Raw genomic sequence first — 16,939 nt, 5'->3', positions numbered from 1 at the left:
GGCTCGGCACTTTAGACCGCAGGAGGGTGGATCGGTCAATCATATCATTCCAATTTTCATTCTGAGACTAGAGGAGCAGCCATTTTAATAAGTAAGAACATACCGTTCTCAATGTCAAATGTAGAGGCAGACTCAGCAGGCCATGACATTAATGTAGTAGGAAGACTGTATAATACACCTGTTGTCTAGGCTAACATTTATGCAACACATTTGTATAACAGTTCATTCTTCACAAATGTATTTTCTCGATGACCAAATACGGACACAAACCTACCTAATACAAGGTGGTGATATGAATTGTGTACTGTCGCCCAGTCTGGATCGTAGCTCTCCTAAAGGTATCATCTTCATCAAAGACAGTATCCACAATTTAGTTTTAGCTTAAGACATATCTGATGCGTGGCGTTTCCACAATCGCACACCTGTGGAGTATTATGTTTTTCTCGCCAGTTCACAAGACCTTCTCACATATAGGACTACTTTTTATACGACAATAGATTTCTGCCACTTATCACAGAGTGTGATTACCACGCGTCTTTTTGGATCATTTTCCTCTATGAAACTACTTGTTGCAAATACACAGCCTAATTATTGCCCTGGGTGTCTTAAATCACTACTGCTATCAGAAGAAACCTTTGTTGCTTTTATATAATTTCAAATGGATCTATTTCTCTTATTTCAACCCCCTCCAACAGTATGGGAATCAATGAAGGCTTATTTTAAGGGGACAAATTATTTCGTACAGAGCAAGATTAAGGAAGTGTAATATTCTGAGGGGTACATAGAAATAAAATCTTGGATTTGGTTATGGCATATTTACACTCTTCATCTACTAAAACAACATTTGACACATCAGACAGAGTTTGATCTTCTCTCAACTCGACGAGCTGAACTTCGAATGAGTAAATCTCCATACGAAAATGATGAATACGGAGCGAAATCAGGGGAGAAGGGCACACTGAGATCACTGACGAGCTGGGTAACACACATATTGATGATTTAGAGGTCAATTCATGCTTTCATAACTTTTACTCACGATTATACACTTCGGGGTCCGCTGGTAAATGCCACCTTACTCCACACCTTCTTTGAGAACTTAGATGTTCCTACAGTTGAACCTGAAATAGCTGCTGAATTAGAACAGTTCTCTGTAGAAGAGATTGTGTTGGTAATTAAATCTATGCAGTGTGGTAAATCCCCCTGGACCCGAAGGATTTATGAGCAAATTCTAATAAATCAACTCTCTCCTCTCTTGTTTTCCGTATTTGAGGAATCATTCTCCACAAACTCTTTACCCTCAAGAAATGAGACACAAATGTATTTCACTTCTTCTGAAAAAGGGAGATAAAAACCTCTTGAGTGTGGTTCATATATAGGCCAACTTCTTTACTGATTTGTGATGTAAAGATACTTTCTAAGATGATTGCCTATTGTTTTGAGTCAGTCCTTCCCTCCATTATCTCTACAGATCAAACCGTTTGAGTCAGTCCTTCCCTCCATTATCTCTACAGATCAAACTGGTTTTGAGTCAGAGCTTCCCTCCATCTCTACAGATCAAACTGGTTTTGAGTCAGTCCTTCCCTCCATCTCTATAGATCAAACTGGTTTCATAAAAAAAAATCGTCATTCTTTTTTTCAACATCAGACATCTTTATAAGCCCTCTTCATCGGACAATCCAGAGATATTGTTATCACTTGTTGCTGAGAATTTGATTCCGTTTGATCGGGTAGATTGGGATTTATCTATTTTACACTCTCAAACAATTTGGATTCGGGTCCCAATTTTATGTCCTGGATCAAAAATCCTTTACTCCTCCCCTATGGCTGCAGTGCGCACAAATAATAACTTTTCATCTTATTTCCAACTTCAACGTGGGACAAGACAGGGTTGTCCTCTGTCCCCTCAGCTGTTTGCCATGGCAATTGAGAACAACACCACTATCAAAGGTATTCGAAAGAGGGGGCTTAGAGCATGATGTCTCACTATGCGGATGATATTATTTACTATTATATTACATTATATTATATATAATGTATATTATTATATATATATTATATTATTACTATTATATATGTCTGACCCTTTAACTGGTCTTCCAAATATCTACTAAAGACAGTTGGTAAAATATCTGGGTTGAAGGTTCATCTGCAAAAAAGTGAATTGATGCCTATTCATCTTTCTTACAAGCAAACTTTTTTTTGGTCATGTGCCTTTCAGAGTGACTTGGCAGAGTTTCAGCGATACCATTTTTCATCTATATGTCTAAGACATGCTGTAATTCAATTTAAAATAGTTATTTGGCTGCATTGGTCAAAGGCAAATTTATTAAGACCAGAAATCGATCCAAATCAAATGTTTTATTTGTCACATACACATGGTTAGCAGATGTTAATGCGAGTGTAGCGAAATGCTTGTGCTTCTAGTTCCGACAATGCAGTAATAACCAACAAGTAATTTAACCTAACAATTCCAAAACTACTACTTTATACACACAAGTGTAAAGGGATAAAGAATATGTACATAAAGATATATTAATGAGTGATGGTACATAACGGCATAGGCAAGATGCAGTAGATGGTACCGAGTGCAGTATAAACCTATACATATGAGATGAGTAATGTAGGGTATGTAAACATTATATTAAGTGTCATTGTTTAAAGTGGCTAGTAATACATTTTTCCATCAATTTCCATCAATTTCCATTTTTAAAGTGGCTGGAGTTGAGTCAGTATGTTGGCAGCAGCCACTCAATGTTAGTGGTGGCTGTTTAACAGTCTGATGACCTTGAGATAGAAGCTGTTTTTCAGTCTCTCGGTCCCAGCTTTGATGCACCTGTACTGACCTCGCCTTCTGGATGATGGCGGGGTGAATAGGCAGTGGCTCGGGTGGTTGTTGTCCTTGATGATCTTTATGGCCTTCCTGGGACATCGGGTGGTGTAGGTGTCCTGGAGGGCAGGTAGTTTGCCCCTGGTGATGCGTTGTGCAGACCTCACAACCCTCTGGAGAGCCTTACGGTTGTGGGCGGAGCCGTTGCCGTACCAGGCGGTGATACAGCCCGAACAGGATGCTCTCGATTGTGCATCTGTAGAAGTTTGTGAGTGCTTTTGGTGACAAGCCAAATTTCTTCAGCCTTCTGAGTTTGAAGAAACGCTGCTGCGCCTTCTTCACGACGCTGTCTGTGTGGGTGGACCAATTCAGTTTGTCTGTGATGTGTACGCCGAGGAACTTAAAACGTACTACCCTCTCCACTACTGTCCCGTCGATGTGGATAGGGGGGTGCTCCCTCTGCTGTTTCCCTGAAGTCCACAATCATCTCCTTTGTTTTGTTGACGTTGAGTGTGAGGTTATTTTCCTGACACCACAATCCGAGGGCCCTCACCTCCTCCCTGTAGGCCGTCTCGTCGTTGTTGGTAATCAAGCCTACCACTGTTGTGACGTCCGCAAACTTGATGATTGAGTTGGAGGCGTGCATGGCCACGCAGTCGTGGGTGAACAGGGAGTACAGGAGAGGGCTCAGAACGCACCCTTGTGGGGCCCCAGTGTTGTGGATCAGCGAAGTGGAGATGTTGTTACCTACCCTCACCACCTGGGGGTGGCCCGTCAGGAAGTCCAGTACCCAGTTGCACAGGACGGGGTCGAGACCCAGGGTACTACGAGTTTGGAGGGTACTATGGTGTTAAATGCTGAGCTGTAGTCGATGAACAGCATTCTCACATAGGTATTCCTCTTGTCCAGATGGGTTAGGGCAGTGTGCAGTGTGATGGCGATTGCGTCGTCTGTGGACATATTGGGGCGGTAAGCAAATTGGAGTGAGTCTAGGGTGTCGGGCAGGGTGGAGGTGATATGGTCCTTGACTAGTCTCTCAAAGCACTTCATGATGACAGAAGTGAGTGCTACGGGGCGATAGTCATTTAGTTCAGTTACCTTTGCTTTCTTGGGAATAGGAACAATGGTGGCCCACTTGAAGCATGTGGGAACAGCAGACTGGGATAAGGATTGATTGAATACGTCCGTAAACACACCAGCCAGCTGGTCTGCACATACTCTGAGGGCGCGGCTGGGGATGCCGTCTGGGCCTGCAGCCCTGCGAGGGTTAACACGTTTAAACGTTTTACTCACGTCGGCTGCAGTGAAGAAGAGATCGCAGGTTTTGGTAGCGGGCCGTTTCGGTGGTGCTGTATTGTGACCGATGTAAGCCTCTGCTACCTTACTGCACATGTTTTGGACATGCCCGAAATTAACAGGAGGCCCCTCTAAACAGTTCTATGGAGTGACACCACAGGAGGCCCCTCTAAACAGTTCCTAACCTTTTCCTCTCTGTGTGTGTGTGTGTGTGTGTGTGTGTGTGTTTAGTCCTTTCCTCCTCTAATTAAGAAGTGAGGCTCTGTCCTGTAGTAAAGCTGTTTGGACCAGACACCCTGGCTGCTCTATTGTTCCCCACACACACTCCACTAGCCCAGCCCACACACACTAACCCAGCCCACACACACTAACCCAGCCCACACACACACTAACCCAGCCCACACACACTAACCCAGCCCACACTCCACTAGCCCAGCCCACACACACTAACCCAGCCCACACACACTAACCCAGCCCACACACACACTAACCCAGCCCACACACACTAACCCAGCCCACACACACTAACCCAGCCCACACACACTCCGCTAGCCCAGCCCACACACACACTAACCCAGCCCACACACACTAACCCAGCCCACACACAGTAACCCAGCCCACACACACTAACCCAGCCCACACACACTAACCCAGCCCACACACACTAACCCAGCCCACACAAATCAAATCAAATCAAATTTATTTATATAGCCCTTCGTACATCGGCTGATATCTCAAAGTGCTGTACAGAAACCCAGCCTAAAACCCCAAACAGCAAGCAATGCAGGTGTAGAAGCACACTAACCCAGCCCACACACACTAACCCAGCCCACACACACTAACCCAGCCCACACACACTAACCCAGCCCACACACACACTAACCCAGCCCACACACACTAACCCAGCCCACACACACACTAACCCAGCCCACACACACACTAACCCAGCCCACACACACACTAACCCAGCCCACACACACACTAACCCAGCCCACACACACTAACCCAGCCCACACACACACTAACCCAGCCCACACACACTAACCCAGCCCACACACACACTAACCCAGCCCACACACACTAACCCAGCCCACACACACACTAACCCAGCCCACACACACTAACCCAGCCCACACACACACTAACCCAGCCCACACACACACTAACCCAGCCCACACACACACTAACCCAGCCCACACACACACTAACCCAGCCCACACACACTAACCCAGCCCACACACACACTAACCCAGCCCACACACACTAACCCAGCCCACACACACACTAACCCAGCCCACACACACTAACCCAGCCCACACACACTAACCCAGCCCACACACACACTAACCCAGCCCACACACACTAACCCAGCCCACACACACTAACCCAGCCCACACACACTAACCCAGCCCACACACACACTAACCCAGCCCACACACACTAACCCAGCCCACACACAGTAACCCAGCCCACACACACTAACCCAGCCCTCTCTCTGTGTCCATCCCTAACCCAGCCCCCACACACTAACCCAGCCCCCACACACTAACCCAGCCCCCACACACTAACCCAGCCCACACACACTAACCCAGCCCACACACACTAACCCAGCCCACACACAGTAACCCAGCCCACACACACTAACCCAGCCCTCTCTCTGTGTCCATCCCTAACCCAGCCCTCTCTCTGTGTTCATCACTAACCCAGCCCACATACACTAAACCCAGCCCTAACCCAGTCCTCTCTGTGTTCATCCCTAACCCAGTCCTCTCTATGTTCATCCCTAACCCAGTCCTCTCTGTGTCCATCCCTAACCCAGTCCTCTCTGTGTCCATCCCTAACCCAGTCCTCTCTGTGTTCATCCCTAACCCAGTCCTCTCTGTGTTCATCTCTAACCCAGTCCTCTCTGTGTCCATCTCTAACCCAGGCCTCTCTGTGTCCATCTCTAACCCAGTCCTCTCTGTGTCCATCCCTAACCCAGTCCTCTCTGTGTCCATCCCTAACCCAGTCCTCTCTGTGTCCATCCCTAACCCAGTCCTCTCTGTGTCCATCCCTAACCCAGTCATCTCTCTGTGTCCATCCCTAACCCAGTCATCTCTCTGTGTCCATCCCTAACCCAGTCCTCTCTGTGTCCATCCCTAACCCAGTCCTCTCTGTGTCCATCCCTAACCCAGTCCTCTCTGTGTCCATCCCTAACCCAGTCCTCTCTGTGTCCATCCCTAACCCAGTCATCTCTCTGTGTCCATCCCTAACCCAGTCATCTCTCTGTGTCCATCCCTAACCCAGTCATCTCTCTGTGTCCATCCCTAACCCAGTCATCTCTCTGTGTCCATCCCTAACCCAGTCCTCTCTGTGTGTTCATCCCTAACCCAGTCCTCTCTGTGTCCATCTCTAACCCAGTCCTCTCTGTGTCCATCTCTAACCCAGTCCTATCTGTGTCCATCCCTAACCCAGTCCTCTCTGTGTCCATCCCTAACCCAGTCCTCTCTGTGTCCATCTCTAACCCAGTCCTCTCTGTGTCCACAGGGAACAGGAGCTAAAGGTGATCCAGGCCCGCAGGACTCTGGAGGATGCACTGATGGCAGATGGGTTGGCGCGGACCGTCGAATCCAGCAGAGACTCAGAGGATGAAGCTGCATAGACCAAACATGGTGAGGAGGGGAGGGGATAACACTGTGGGGCGAGGGGAGGGGTGAGGGGATAACGCTGTGGGGTGAGGGGAGTGGCGAGGGGATAACGCTGTGGAGCGAGGGGATAACACTGTGGGGTGAGGGGAGGGGTGAGGGGATAACGCTGTGGGGTGAGGGGATAACGTCGCTGGGTGAGGGGATAACGCCACACAGCGTTATCCCCTCACCCCACAGCGGGGTGGGAGGATAACGCTGTGGGACGGGAGGATAACGCCGGGGGACGAGGGGATAACGCTGTGGGGTGAGGGGATAACGATGCGGGGGGGGGAGGATAATGCTGCGGGGTGGGAGGATAACGCTGCGGGGTGGGAGGATAACGCTGCGGAGCGAGGGGATAACGCTGTGGGGTGAGGGGAGGGGTGAGGGGATAACGCTGTGGAGCGAGGGGATGACGCTGTGGGGTGAGGGGCGGGGTGAGGGGATAACGCTGTGGGGCGAGGGGAGGGGTGAGGGGATAACGCTGTGGGGCGGGAGGATAACGCCGGGGGACGAGGGGATAACGCCGGGGGGTGAGGGGATAACGATGCGGGGGGGGGAGGATAATGCGGCAGGGTGGGAGGATAACGCTGCGGGGTGGGAGGATAACGCCGTGGAGCGAGGGGATAACGCTGTGGGGTGAGGGGAGGGGTGAGGGGATAACGCTGTGGAGCGAGGGGATGACGCTGTGGGGTGAGGGGCGGGGTGAGGGGATAACGCTGTGGGGTGAGGGGAGGGGTGAGGGGATAACGCTGTTGGGTGAGGGGAGGGGTGAGGGGATAACGCCGTTGGGCGAGGTGAGGGGCGAGGGGATAACGCCGCTGGGCGAGGGGATAACGCTGTGGGGTGAGGGGATAACGCGACGAGGTGGGAGGATAACGCTGTGGGGCGAGGGGATAACGCTGTGGGGTGAGGGGATAACGCTGTGGGGTGAGGGGATAACGCTGTGGGGTGAGGGGATAACGCTGTGGGGCGAGGGGATAACGCTGTGGGGTGAGGGGATAACGCTGTGGGACGAGGGGACAACGCTGTGGGACGAGGGGATAACGCTGTGGGACGAGGGGATAACGCGACGAGGCGGGAGGATAACGCTGTGGGGTGAGGGGATAACGCTGTGGGGTGAGGGGATAACGTCGGGGACGAGGGGACAACGCGGTGGGGCGAGGGGATAACGCTGTCGGGCAAGGGGACAACGCGGCGAGGTGGGAGGATAACGCTGCGGGGTGGGAGGATAACGCTGTGGGGCGAGGGGATAACGTTGCGGGGCGAGGGGATAACGCCGCGGGACGAGGGGAGGGGATAACACTGTGGGGTGAGGAGGACTGGGGAGGTAGATGGATGGGACACCAGGAGTGAGAGGATAACGCTGTGGGGTGAGGGGAACTGGGGAGGTAGATGGATGGGACACCAGGGGTGAGGGCAACCCAAGCCTGGAGTGCAGTGTGCTAAAGTGTGTGTGTGTGTAAATGCAAAATGCTGCTCTCTCTCTCTCTCATGACCTGGTAGTAGACCAGTGTCAACATGACTGAGAAGACACATGACCTGGTAGTAGACCAGTGTCAACATGACTGAGGAGACACATGACCTGGTAGTAGACCAGTGTCAACATGACTGAGAAGACACATGACCTGGTAGTAGACCAGTGTCAACATGACTGAGGAGACACATGACCTGGTAGTAGACCAGTGTCAACATGACTGAGAAGACACATGACCTGGTAGTAGACCAGTGTCAACATGACTGAGAAGACACATGACCTGGTAGTAGACCAGTGTCAACATGACTGAGAAGACACATGACCTGGTAGTAGACCAGTGTCAACATGACTGAGGAGACACATGACCTGGTAGTAGACCAGTGTCAACATGACTGAGAAGACACATGACCTGGTAGTAGACCAGTGTCAACATGACTGAGAAGACACATGACCTGGTAGTAGACCAGTGTCAACATGACTGAGAAGACACATGACCTGGTAGTAGACCAGTGTCAACATGACTGAGGAGACACATGACCTGGTAGTAGACCAGTGTCAACATGACTGAGGAGACACATGACCTGGTAGTAGACCAGTGTCAACATGACTGAGAAGACACATGACCTGGTAGTAGACCAGTGTCAACATGACTGAGAAGACACATGACCTGGTAGTAGACCAGTGTCAACATGACTGAGGAGACACATGACCTGGTAGTAGACCAGTGTCAACATGACTGAGGAGACACATGACCTGGTAGTAGACCAGTGTCAACATGACTGAGGAGACACATGACCTGGTAGTAGACCAGTGTCAACATGACTGAGGAGACACATGACCTGGTATGAAAGACAAAACAAAACAAGATGGGAAATATTATCAACATTACTTTGCACTTTTCACTGGCTGTCCCTCAGGTTGTGGCAGGAGGACACATATTTGGCTTTTCACTGGCTGTCCCTCAGGTTGTGTCCCTCAGGTTGTGTCAGGAGGACACATATTTGGCTTTTCACTGGCTGTCCCTCAGGTTGTGTCCCTCAGGTTGTGTCAGGAGGACACATATTTGGCTTTTCACTGGCTGTCCCTCAGGTTGTGTCCCTCAGGTTGTGTCCCTCAGGTTGTGTCCCTCAGGTTATGTCCCTCAGGTTGTGGCAGGAGGACACATATTTGGCTTTTCACTGGCTGTCCCTCAGGTTGTGGCAGGAGGACACATATTTGGCTTTTCACTGGCTGTCCCTCAGGTTGTGGCAGGAGGACACATATTTGGCTTTTCACTGGCTGTCCCTCAGGTTGTGGCAGGAGGACACATATTTGGCTTTTCACTGGCTGTCCCTCAGGTTGTGGCAGGAGGACACATATTTGGCTGCCAAAACTGCACATTTTGGCTTTTCACCCAATGAATATTTGATTTTATAGTTTCAAATTCTTTGTATTGAATTATAATTTTGGTAAAGAAATATTCTCTTAGGTCTGTGTATTTGTCACAGTGTAATAGGAAATGCAGCTCTGTCTCTACCTCTCCCCTAGAGCAGATTGAGCACAGCCTGTACTCTCTGGGCAGCCAGGTTTGTCTGTGACGACCGGTCTCTATAGCCAGACTGTCCTCTCTGGGCAGCCAGGTTTGTCTGTGACGACCGGTCTCTATAGCCAGACTGTCCTCTCTGGGCAGCCAGGTTTGTCTGTGACGACCAGTCTCTATAGCCAGACTGTCCTCTCTGGGCAGCCAGGTTTGTCTGTGACGACCAGTCTCTATAGCCAGACTGTCCTCTCTGGGCAGCCAGGTTTGTCTGTGACGACCAGTCTCTATAGCCAGACTGTCCTCTCTGGGCAGCCAGGTTTGTCTGTGACGACCAGTCTCTATAGCCAGACTGTCCTCTCTGGGCAGCCAGGTTTGTCTGTGACGACCAGTCTCTATAGCCAGACTGTCCTCTCTGGGCAGCCAGGTTTGTCTGTGACGACCAGTCTCTATAGCCAGACTGTCCTCTCTGGGCAGCCAGGTTTGTCTGTGACGACCGGTCTCTATAGCCAGACTGTCCTCTCTGGGCAGCCAGGTTTGTCTGTGACGACCAGTCTCTATAGCCAGACTGTCCTCTCTGGGCAGCCAGGTTTGTCTGTGACGACCAGTCTCTATAGCCAGACTGTCCTCTCTGGGCAGCCAGGTTTGTCTGTGACGACCAGTCTCTATAGCCAGACTGTCCTCTCTGGGCAGCCAGGTTTGTCTGTGACGACCAGTCTCTATAGCCAGACTGTCCTCTCTGGGCAGCCAGGTTTGTCTGTGACGACCGGTCTCTATAGCCAGACTGTCCTCTCTGGGCAGCCAGGTTTGTCTGTGACGACCAGTCTCTATAGCCAGACTGTCCTCTCTGGGCAGCCAGGTTTGTCTGTGACGACCGGTCTCTATAGCCAGACTGTCCTCTCTGGGCAGCCAGGTTTGTCTGTGACGACCGGTCTCTATAGCCAGACTGTCCTCTCTGGGCAGCCAGGTTTGTCTGTGACGACCAGTCTCTATAGCCAGACTGTCCTCTCTGGGCAGCCAGGTTTGTCTGTGACGACCGGTCTCTATAGCCAGACTGTCCTCTCTGGGCAGCCAGGTTTGTCTGTGACGACCAGTCTCTATAGCCAGACTGTCCTCTCTGGGCAGCCAGGTTTGTCTGTGACGACCAGTCTCTATAGCCAGACTGTCCTCTCTGGGCAGCCAGGTTTGTCTGTGACGACCAGTCTCTATAGCCAGACTGTCCTCTCTGGGCAGCCAGGTTTGTCTGTGACGACCAGTCTCTATAGCCAGACTGTCCTCTCTGGGCAGCCAGGTTTGTCTGTGACGACCGGTCTCTATAGCCAGACTGTCCTCTCTGGGCAGCCAGGTTTGTCTGTGACGACCAGTCTCTATAGCCAGACTGTCCTCTCTGGGCAGCCAGGTTTGTCTGTGACGACCAGTCTCTATAGCCAGACTGTCCTCTCTGGGCAGCCAGGTTTGTCTGTGACGACCGGTCTCTATAGCCAGACTGTCCTCTCTGGGCAGCCAGGTTTGTCTGTGACGACCAGTCTCTATAGCCAGACTGTCCTCTCTGGGCAGCCAGGTTTGTCTGTGACGACCAGTCTCTATAGCCAGACTGTGCTCACTGAGTCTGGTCAATGTTTTCCTCAGTTTTCTATCAGTCACAGTGGTCAGATAGTCCACCATGTACTGTCTGTTTAGAGACAAATAGCATTGACGTTTACTTTTCAACGTTTTATTGTTGTGGTGTCTTTCCGATGGGTGATATATTTAATTTTTGTTTTGTGATGATTTGGTTGGGCTAGATTTTCTGAGTGCTGTCCTGAGGCTCTATGGGGTTGGTTTGGGTTTGTGGACTGAGCCTCAGAACCAGCTGGCTGAGTGCTGTCCTGAGGCTCTATGGGGTTGGTTTGGGTTTGTGGACTGAGCCTCAGAACCAGCTGGCTGAGTGCTGTCCTGAGGCTCTATGGGGTTGGTTTGGGTTTGTGGACTGAGCCTCAGAACCAGCTGGCTGAGTGCTGTCCTGAGGCTCTATGGGGTTGGTTTGGGTTTGTGAACTGAGCCTCAGAACCAGCTGGCTGAGGGGACTCTTCTCTTGTTTCATCTCTTGACATTGTAGAGCTGTGTGATTGTTTTTAGATGGTTATAAATGTGATGGCTATTTGTTCTATCTGAATGAGGAGGGTATTGGCTCCATTCTGTTCTACATGGGTTATTTGGGGTTTTTCTTTGCACTTGCAATACATTCTTGCAAAACTCTGCCTGCTGTGTTTCGATTGGATGTTTGTCCCATTTGGTGAATTCTTTATTAGAGAGTGGACCTAATACTTCACTGCCATATAGAGCAATTGGTTCTAGAACTGATAGAAACATTTTGAGCCAGATTCTAATTGGAATTTCGATTTTGCTGTTCCTTTTAATGGCATAGAATGCTCTTCTTGCTTGGTCTCTCAGCTCATTCACAGCCATGTGAAAGCTACCTGTGTTGCTGATATTTAGTCCTAGATATGTGTCATTTTGGTGTGCTCTAATAGAACTGTGTCCAAATAGAATTTATATTTGTCATCCTTATTTCCAGACCTTTTTTGGAATATCATTATATTTGGTTTTTTTAGGTTAACGGTCAGAGCCCAGGTCTGACAGAACCTGGGGTTAACGGTCAGAGCCCAGGTCTGACAGAACCTGTGGTTAACGGTCAGAGCCCAGGTCTGACAGAACCTGTGGTTAACGGTCAGAGCCCAGGTCTGACAGAACCTGTGGTTAACGGTCAGAGCCCAGGTCTGACAGAACCTGTGGTTAACGGTCAGAGCCCAGGTCTGACAGAACCTGTGGTTAACGGTCAGAGCCCAGGTCTGACAGAACCTGTGGTTAACGGTCAGAGCCCAGGTCTGACAGAACCTGTGGTTAACGGTCAGAGCCCAGGTCTGACAGAACCTGTGGTTAACGGTCAGAGCCCAGGTCTGACAGAACCTGTGGTTAACGGTCAGAGCCCAGGTCTGACAGAACCTGTGGTTAACGGTCAGAGTCCAGGTCTGACAGAACCTGTGAAGATGATCCAGGTGCTGCTGTAACCCCTCTTTAGTGGGAGACAGCAGCACCAGGTCATCTGTCTACAGCAGACACTTGATTTCAGTGTTGTGTCGGGTGATACCAGGTGCTGCCGATTCTTCTAATGTTTTTGCCAATTCATGAATGTAGATGTTAAATAGTGTTGGACTTGTTGGACAGCCCTGTTTCACTCCCCGTCCCTGAGAGAAGAGGTCTGTTTTCTTGTTGTTAATTCATTAATGTAGATGTTAAATAGTGTTGGACTTATTGGGCAGCCCTGTTTCACTCCCCGTCCCTGAGAGAAGAAGTCTGTTGGCTTGTTGTTAATTCATTAATGTAGATGTTAAATAGTGTTGGACTTATTGGGCAGCCCTGTTTCACTCCCCGTCCCTGAGAGAAGAAGTCTGTTGGCTTGTTGTTAATTCATGAATGTAGATGTTAAATAGTGTTGGACTTATTGGGCAGCCCTGTTTCACTCCCCGTCCCTGAGAGAAGTATGTTTGCTTGTTGCCAATTTTAGTGTACATTGATTTAATAAAATCATGTTTTCCCTCCAATACCACTTTCTATTAGTTTATAAAAAAAGACCTTTGTGCCAAATTGAATCAAATGCTTTCTTGAAATCTACAAAACACAAGTAGATTTTGCCTTTGTTTTGGTTTTCTTGTTTATCAATTAGAGTGTGGAGGGTGTAAATGTGGTCTGTTGTACGATAATTGTTTTCAAATCCAATCCGGCTTCTGCTCAGGGCGTTGTGTTTGTCTGATTTCTAATGTGCTGTTCCTCTGTTCTTAGGGTGTGTTTGTATTGGTTCAGTGTCTCTCCATATTGAAGGCCTATATTTTTGTTGTCTGGTTCTCTGTGTTTTTGATTAGATATATTTCTCAATTACTTTCTTAGATTTTTGTAATCATTATCAAACCATTTCTCATTATCTGTTATTTCTGGTTTGCTCTTATGCTTCTTTAGATTAGCCAAGGAGGCTAATTTGTCAAATATAAAGTTTATGTTCTAAACAGCCAAATTTACACCTTCATTGCTGTAGGAGAATGTTAAGGCTAAACAGTTGTCCAGGAGAGATCGTATTTTTTTGTCTACTAATTGCTTTTTGGTAGATGTCTGTACTGTTTGCACTCCATCTATAGGCCTGTTTAGTAACATGTAATTTATTGGGCCGTGATGCTTCATGGTTGGGTTCTGCTCTTCTCAGATACACTGTGATTTTACTGTGGTCTGAGAGAGATGGTAGTGGGCTGACTGAAGGCTCTGAGAGAGGTGTTAGTGGGCTGACTGTGAAGGCTCTGAGAGAGGTGTTAGTGGGCTGACTGTGAAGGCTCTGAGAGAGGTGTTAGTGGGCTGACTGTGAAGGCTCTGAGAGAGGTGTTAGTGGGCTGACTGTGAAGGCTCTGAGAGAGGTGTTAGTGGGCTGACTGTGAAGGCTCTGAGAGACTCTGGGTTTAGGTCGGTGAGGAAGTAGTCTACAGTGCTGCTGCCAAGGGATGAGCTGTAGGTGTACTGACCAAAAGAGTCCCCTCTCAGCCTACCATTGACTATGTACAGACCCAGTGTTCGACAGAGCTGTAGGTTTACCTACCAAAAGAGTCCCCTCTCAGCCTACCATCGACTATGTACAGACCCAGTGTTCCACAGAGCTGTAGGTGTACCTACCAAAAGAGTTCCCTCATTGACTATGTACAGACCCAGTGTTCCACAGAGCTGTAGGTGTACCTACCAAAAGAGTCCCCTCTAAGCCTACCATTGACTATGTACAGACCCAGTGTTCCACAGAGCTGTAGGTGTACCTACCAAAAGAGTCCCCTCTCAGCCTACCGTTGACTATGTACAGACCCAGTGTTCCACAGAGCTGTAGGTGTACCTACCAAAAGAGTCCCCTCTCAGCCTACCATTGACTATGTACAGACCCAGTGTTCCACAGAGCTGTAGGTGTACCTACCAAAAGAGTCCCCTCTCAGCCTACCATTGACTATGTACAGACCCAGTGTTCCACAGAGCTGTAGGTGTACCTACCAAAAGAGTCCCCTCTCAGCCTACCATTGACTATGTACAGACCCAGTGTTCCACAGAGCTGTAGGTGTACCTACCAAAAGAGTCCCCTCTCAGCCTACCATTGACTATGTACAGACCCAGTGTTCCACAGAGCTGTAGGTGTACCTACCAAAAGAGTCCCCTCTCAGCCTACCATCGACTATGTACAGACCCAGTGTTCCACAGAGCTGTAGGTGTACCTACCAAAAGAGTCCCCTCTCAGCCTACCATTGACTATGTACAGACCCAGTGTTCCACAGAGCTGTAGGTGTACCTACCAAAAGAGTCCCCTCTCAGCCTACCATTGACTATGAACAGACCCAGTGTTCCACAGAGCTGTAGGTGTACCTACCAAACGAGTCCCCTCATTGACTATGTACAGACCCAGTGTTCCACAGAGCTGTAGGTGTACCTACCAAAAGAGTCCCCTCTCAGCCTACCATTGACTATGTACAGACCCAGTGTTCCACAGAGCTGTAGGTGTACCTACCAAAAGAGTCCCCTCTCAGCCTACCATCGACTATGTACAGACCCAGTGTTCCACAGAGCTGTAGGTGTACCTGCCAAAAGAGTCCCCTCTCAGCCTACCGTTGACTATGTACAGACCCAGTGTTCCACAGAGCTGTAGGTGTACCTACCAAAAGAGTCCCCTCTCAGCCTACCATCGACTATGTACAGACCCAGTGTTCCACAGAGCTGTAGGTGTACCTACCAAAAGAGTCCCCTCTCAGCCTACCATTGACTATGAACAGACCCAGTGTTCCACAGAGCTTCACGAGCTGTACTCCGTTTTTGTTTTTCACTTTGTCATAGTTGTTTCTATGGGGGTATGTGGGGAGGGAAAGGTTGTTGCTTCCTGTCTGTAGGTGGGGAGGGAAAGGTTGTTGCTTCCTGTCTGTAGGTGGGGAGGGAAAGGTTGTTGCTTCCTGTCTGTATGTGGGGAGGGAAAGGTTGTTGCTTCCTGTCTGTATGTGGGGAGGGAAAGGTTGTTGCTTCCTGTCTGTATGTGGGGAGGGAAAGGTTGTTGCTTCCTGTCTGTATGTGGGGAGGGAAAGGTTGTTGCTTCCTGTCTGTATGTGGGGAGGGAAAGGTTGTTGCTTCCTGTCTGTATGTGGGGAGGGAAAGGTTGTTGCTTCCTGTCTGTATGTGGGGAGGGAAAGGTTGCTGCTTCCTGTCTGTATGTGGGGAGGGAAAGGTTGCTGCTTCCTGTCTGTATGTGGGGAGGGAAAGGTTGTTGCTTCCTGTCTGTATGTGGGGAGGGAAAGGTTGTTGCTTCCTGTCTGTATGTGGGGAGGGAAAGGTTGTTGCTTCCTGTCTGTATGTGGGGAGGGAAAGGTTGTTGCTTCCTGTCTGTACGTGGGGAGGGAAAGGTTGTTGCTTCCTGTCTGTATGTGGGGAGGGAAAGGTTGTTGCTTCCTGTCTGTATGTGGGGAGGGAAAGGTTGTTGCTTCCTGTCTGTACGTGGGGAGGGAAAGGTTGTTGCTTCCTGTCTGTATGTGGGGAGGGAAAGGTTGTTGCTTCCTGTCTGTATGTGGGGAGGGAAAGGTTGTTGCTTCCTGTCTGTATGTGGGGAGGGAAAGGTTGTTGCTTCCTGTCTGTATGTGGGGAGGGAAAGGTTGTTGCTTCCTGTCTGTATGTGGGGAGGGAAAGGTTGTTGCTTCCTGTCTGTAGGTGGGGAGGGAAAGGTTGTTGCTTCCTGTCTGTATGTGGGGAGGGAAAGGTTGTTGCTTCCTGTCTGTATGTGGGGAGGGAAAGGTCCTGAGTCTCTGCCCTGTCCTGAGTCTCTGCCCTGACCTGAGTCTCTGCCCTGACCTGAGTCTCTGCCCTGTCCTGAGTCTCTGGCCTGTCCTGAGTCTCTGCCCTGTCCGGAGTCTCTGCCCCTAGTCCTGAGTCTCTGGCCTGTCCTGAGTCTCTGGCCTGTCCTGAGTCTCTGCCCTGTCCTGAGTCTCTGCCCCTAGTCCTGAGTCTCTGCCCTGTCCTGAGTCTCTGCCCTGTCCTGAGTCTCTGCCCTGCCCTGAGTCTCTGCCCTGTCCTGAGTCTCTGGCCTGTCCTGAGTCTCTGCCCTGTCCTGAGTCTCTGCCCTG

At 49.7% G+C, this 16,939-nt stretch overlaps 1 protein-coding gene across 1 annotated transcript in view; it reads left to right on the top strand.

The window, feature by feature from the left end:
• Positions 1–16,939, top strand: part of mbd2 (methyl-CpG binding domain protein 2) — a 73,275-nt gene that overhangs the window by 40,800 nt on the left and 15,536 nt on the right. Inside the window, exon 6 of the mRNA XM_031825896.1 lies at positions 6,650–6,774. Coding sequence (XP_031681756.1) covers positions 6,650–6,764 — 115 coding nt within the window. The 3' untranslated portion in view covers positions 6,765–6,774. The remainder of the gene's footprint in view (positions 1–6,649; positions 6,775–16,939) is intronic.

This window comes from Oncorhynchus kisutch, linkage group LG6 (genome assembly GCF_002021735.2).
Source record: "Oncorhynchus kisutch isolate 150728-3 linkage group LG6, Okis_V2, whole genome shotgun sequence".
In the NCBI taxonomy this organism is placed as follows: Eukaryota; Metazoa; Chordata; class Actinopteri; order Salmoniformes; family Salmonidae; genus Oncorhynchus; species Oncorhynchus kisutch.
This window is presented reverse-complemented; position numbering and strand designations above follow the sequence as displayed.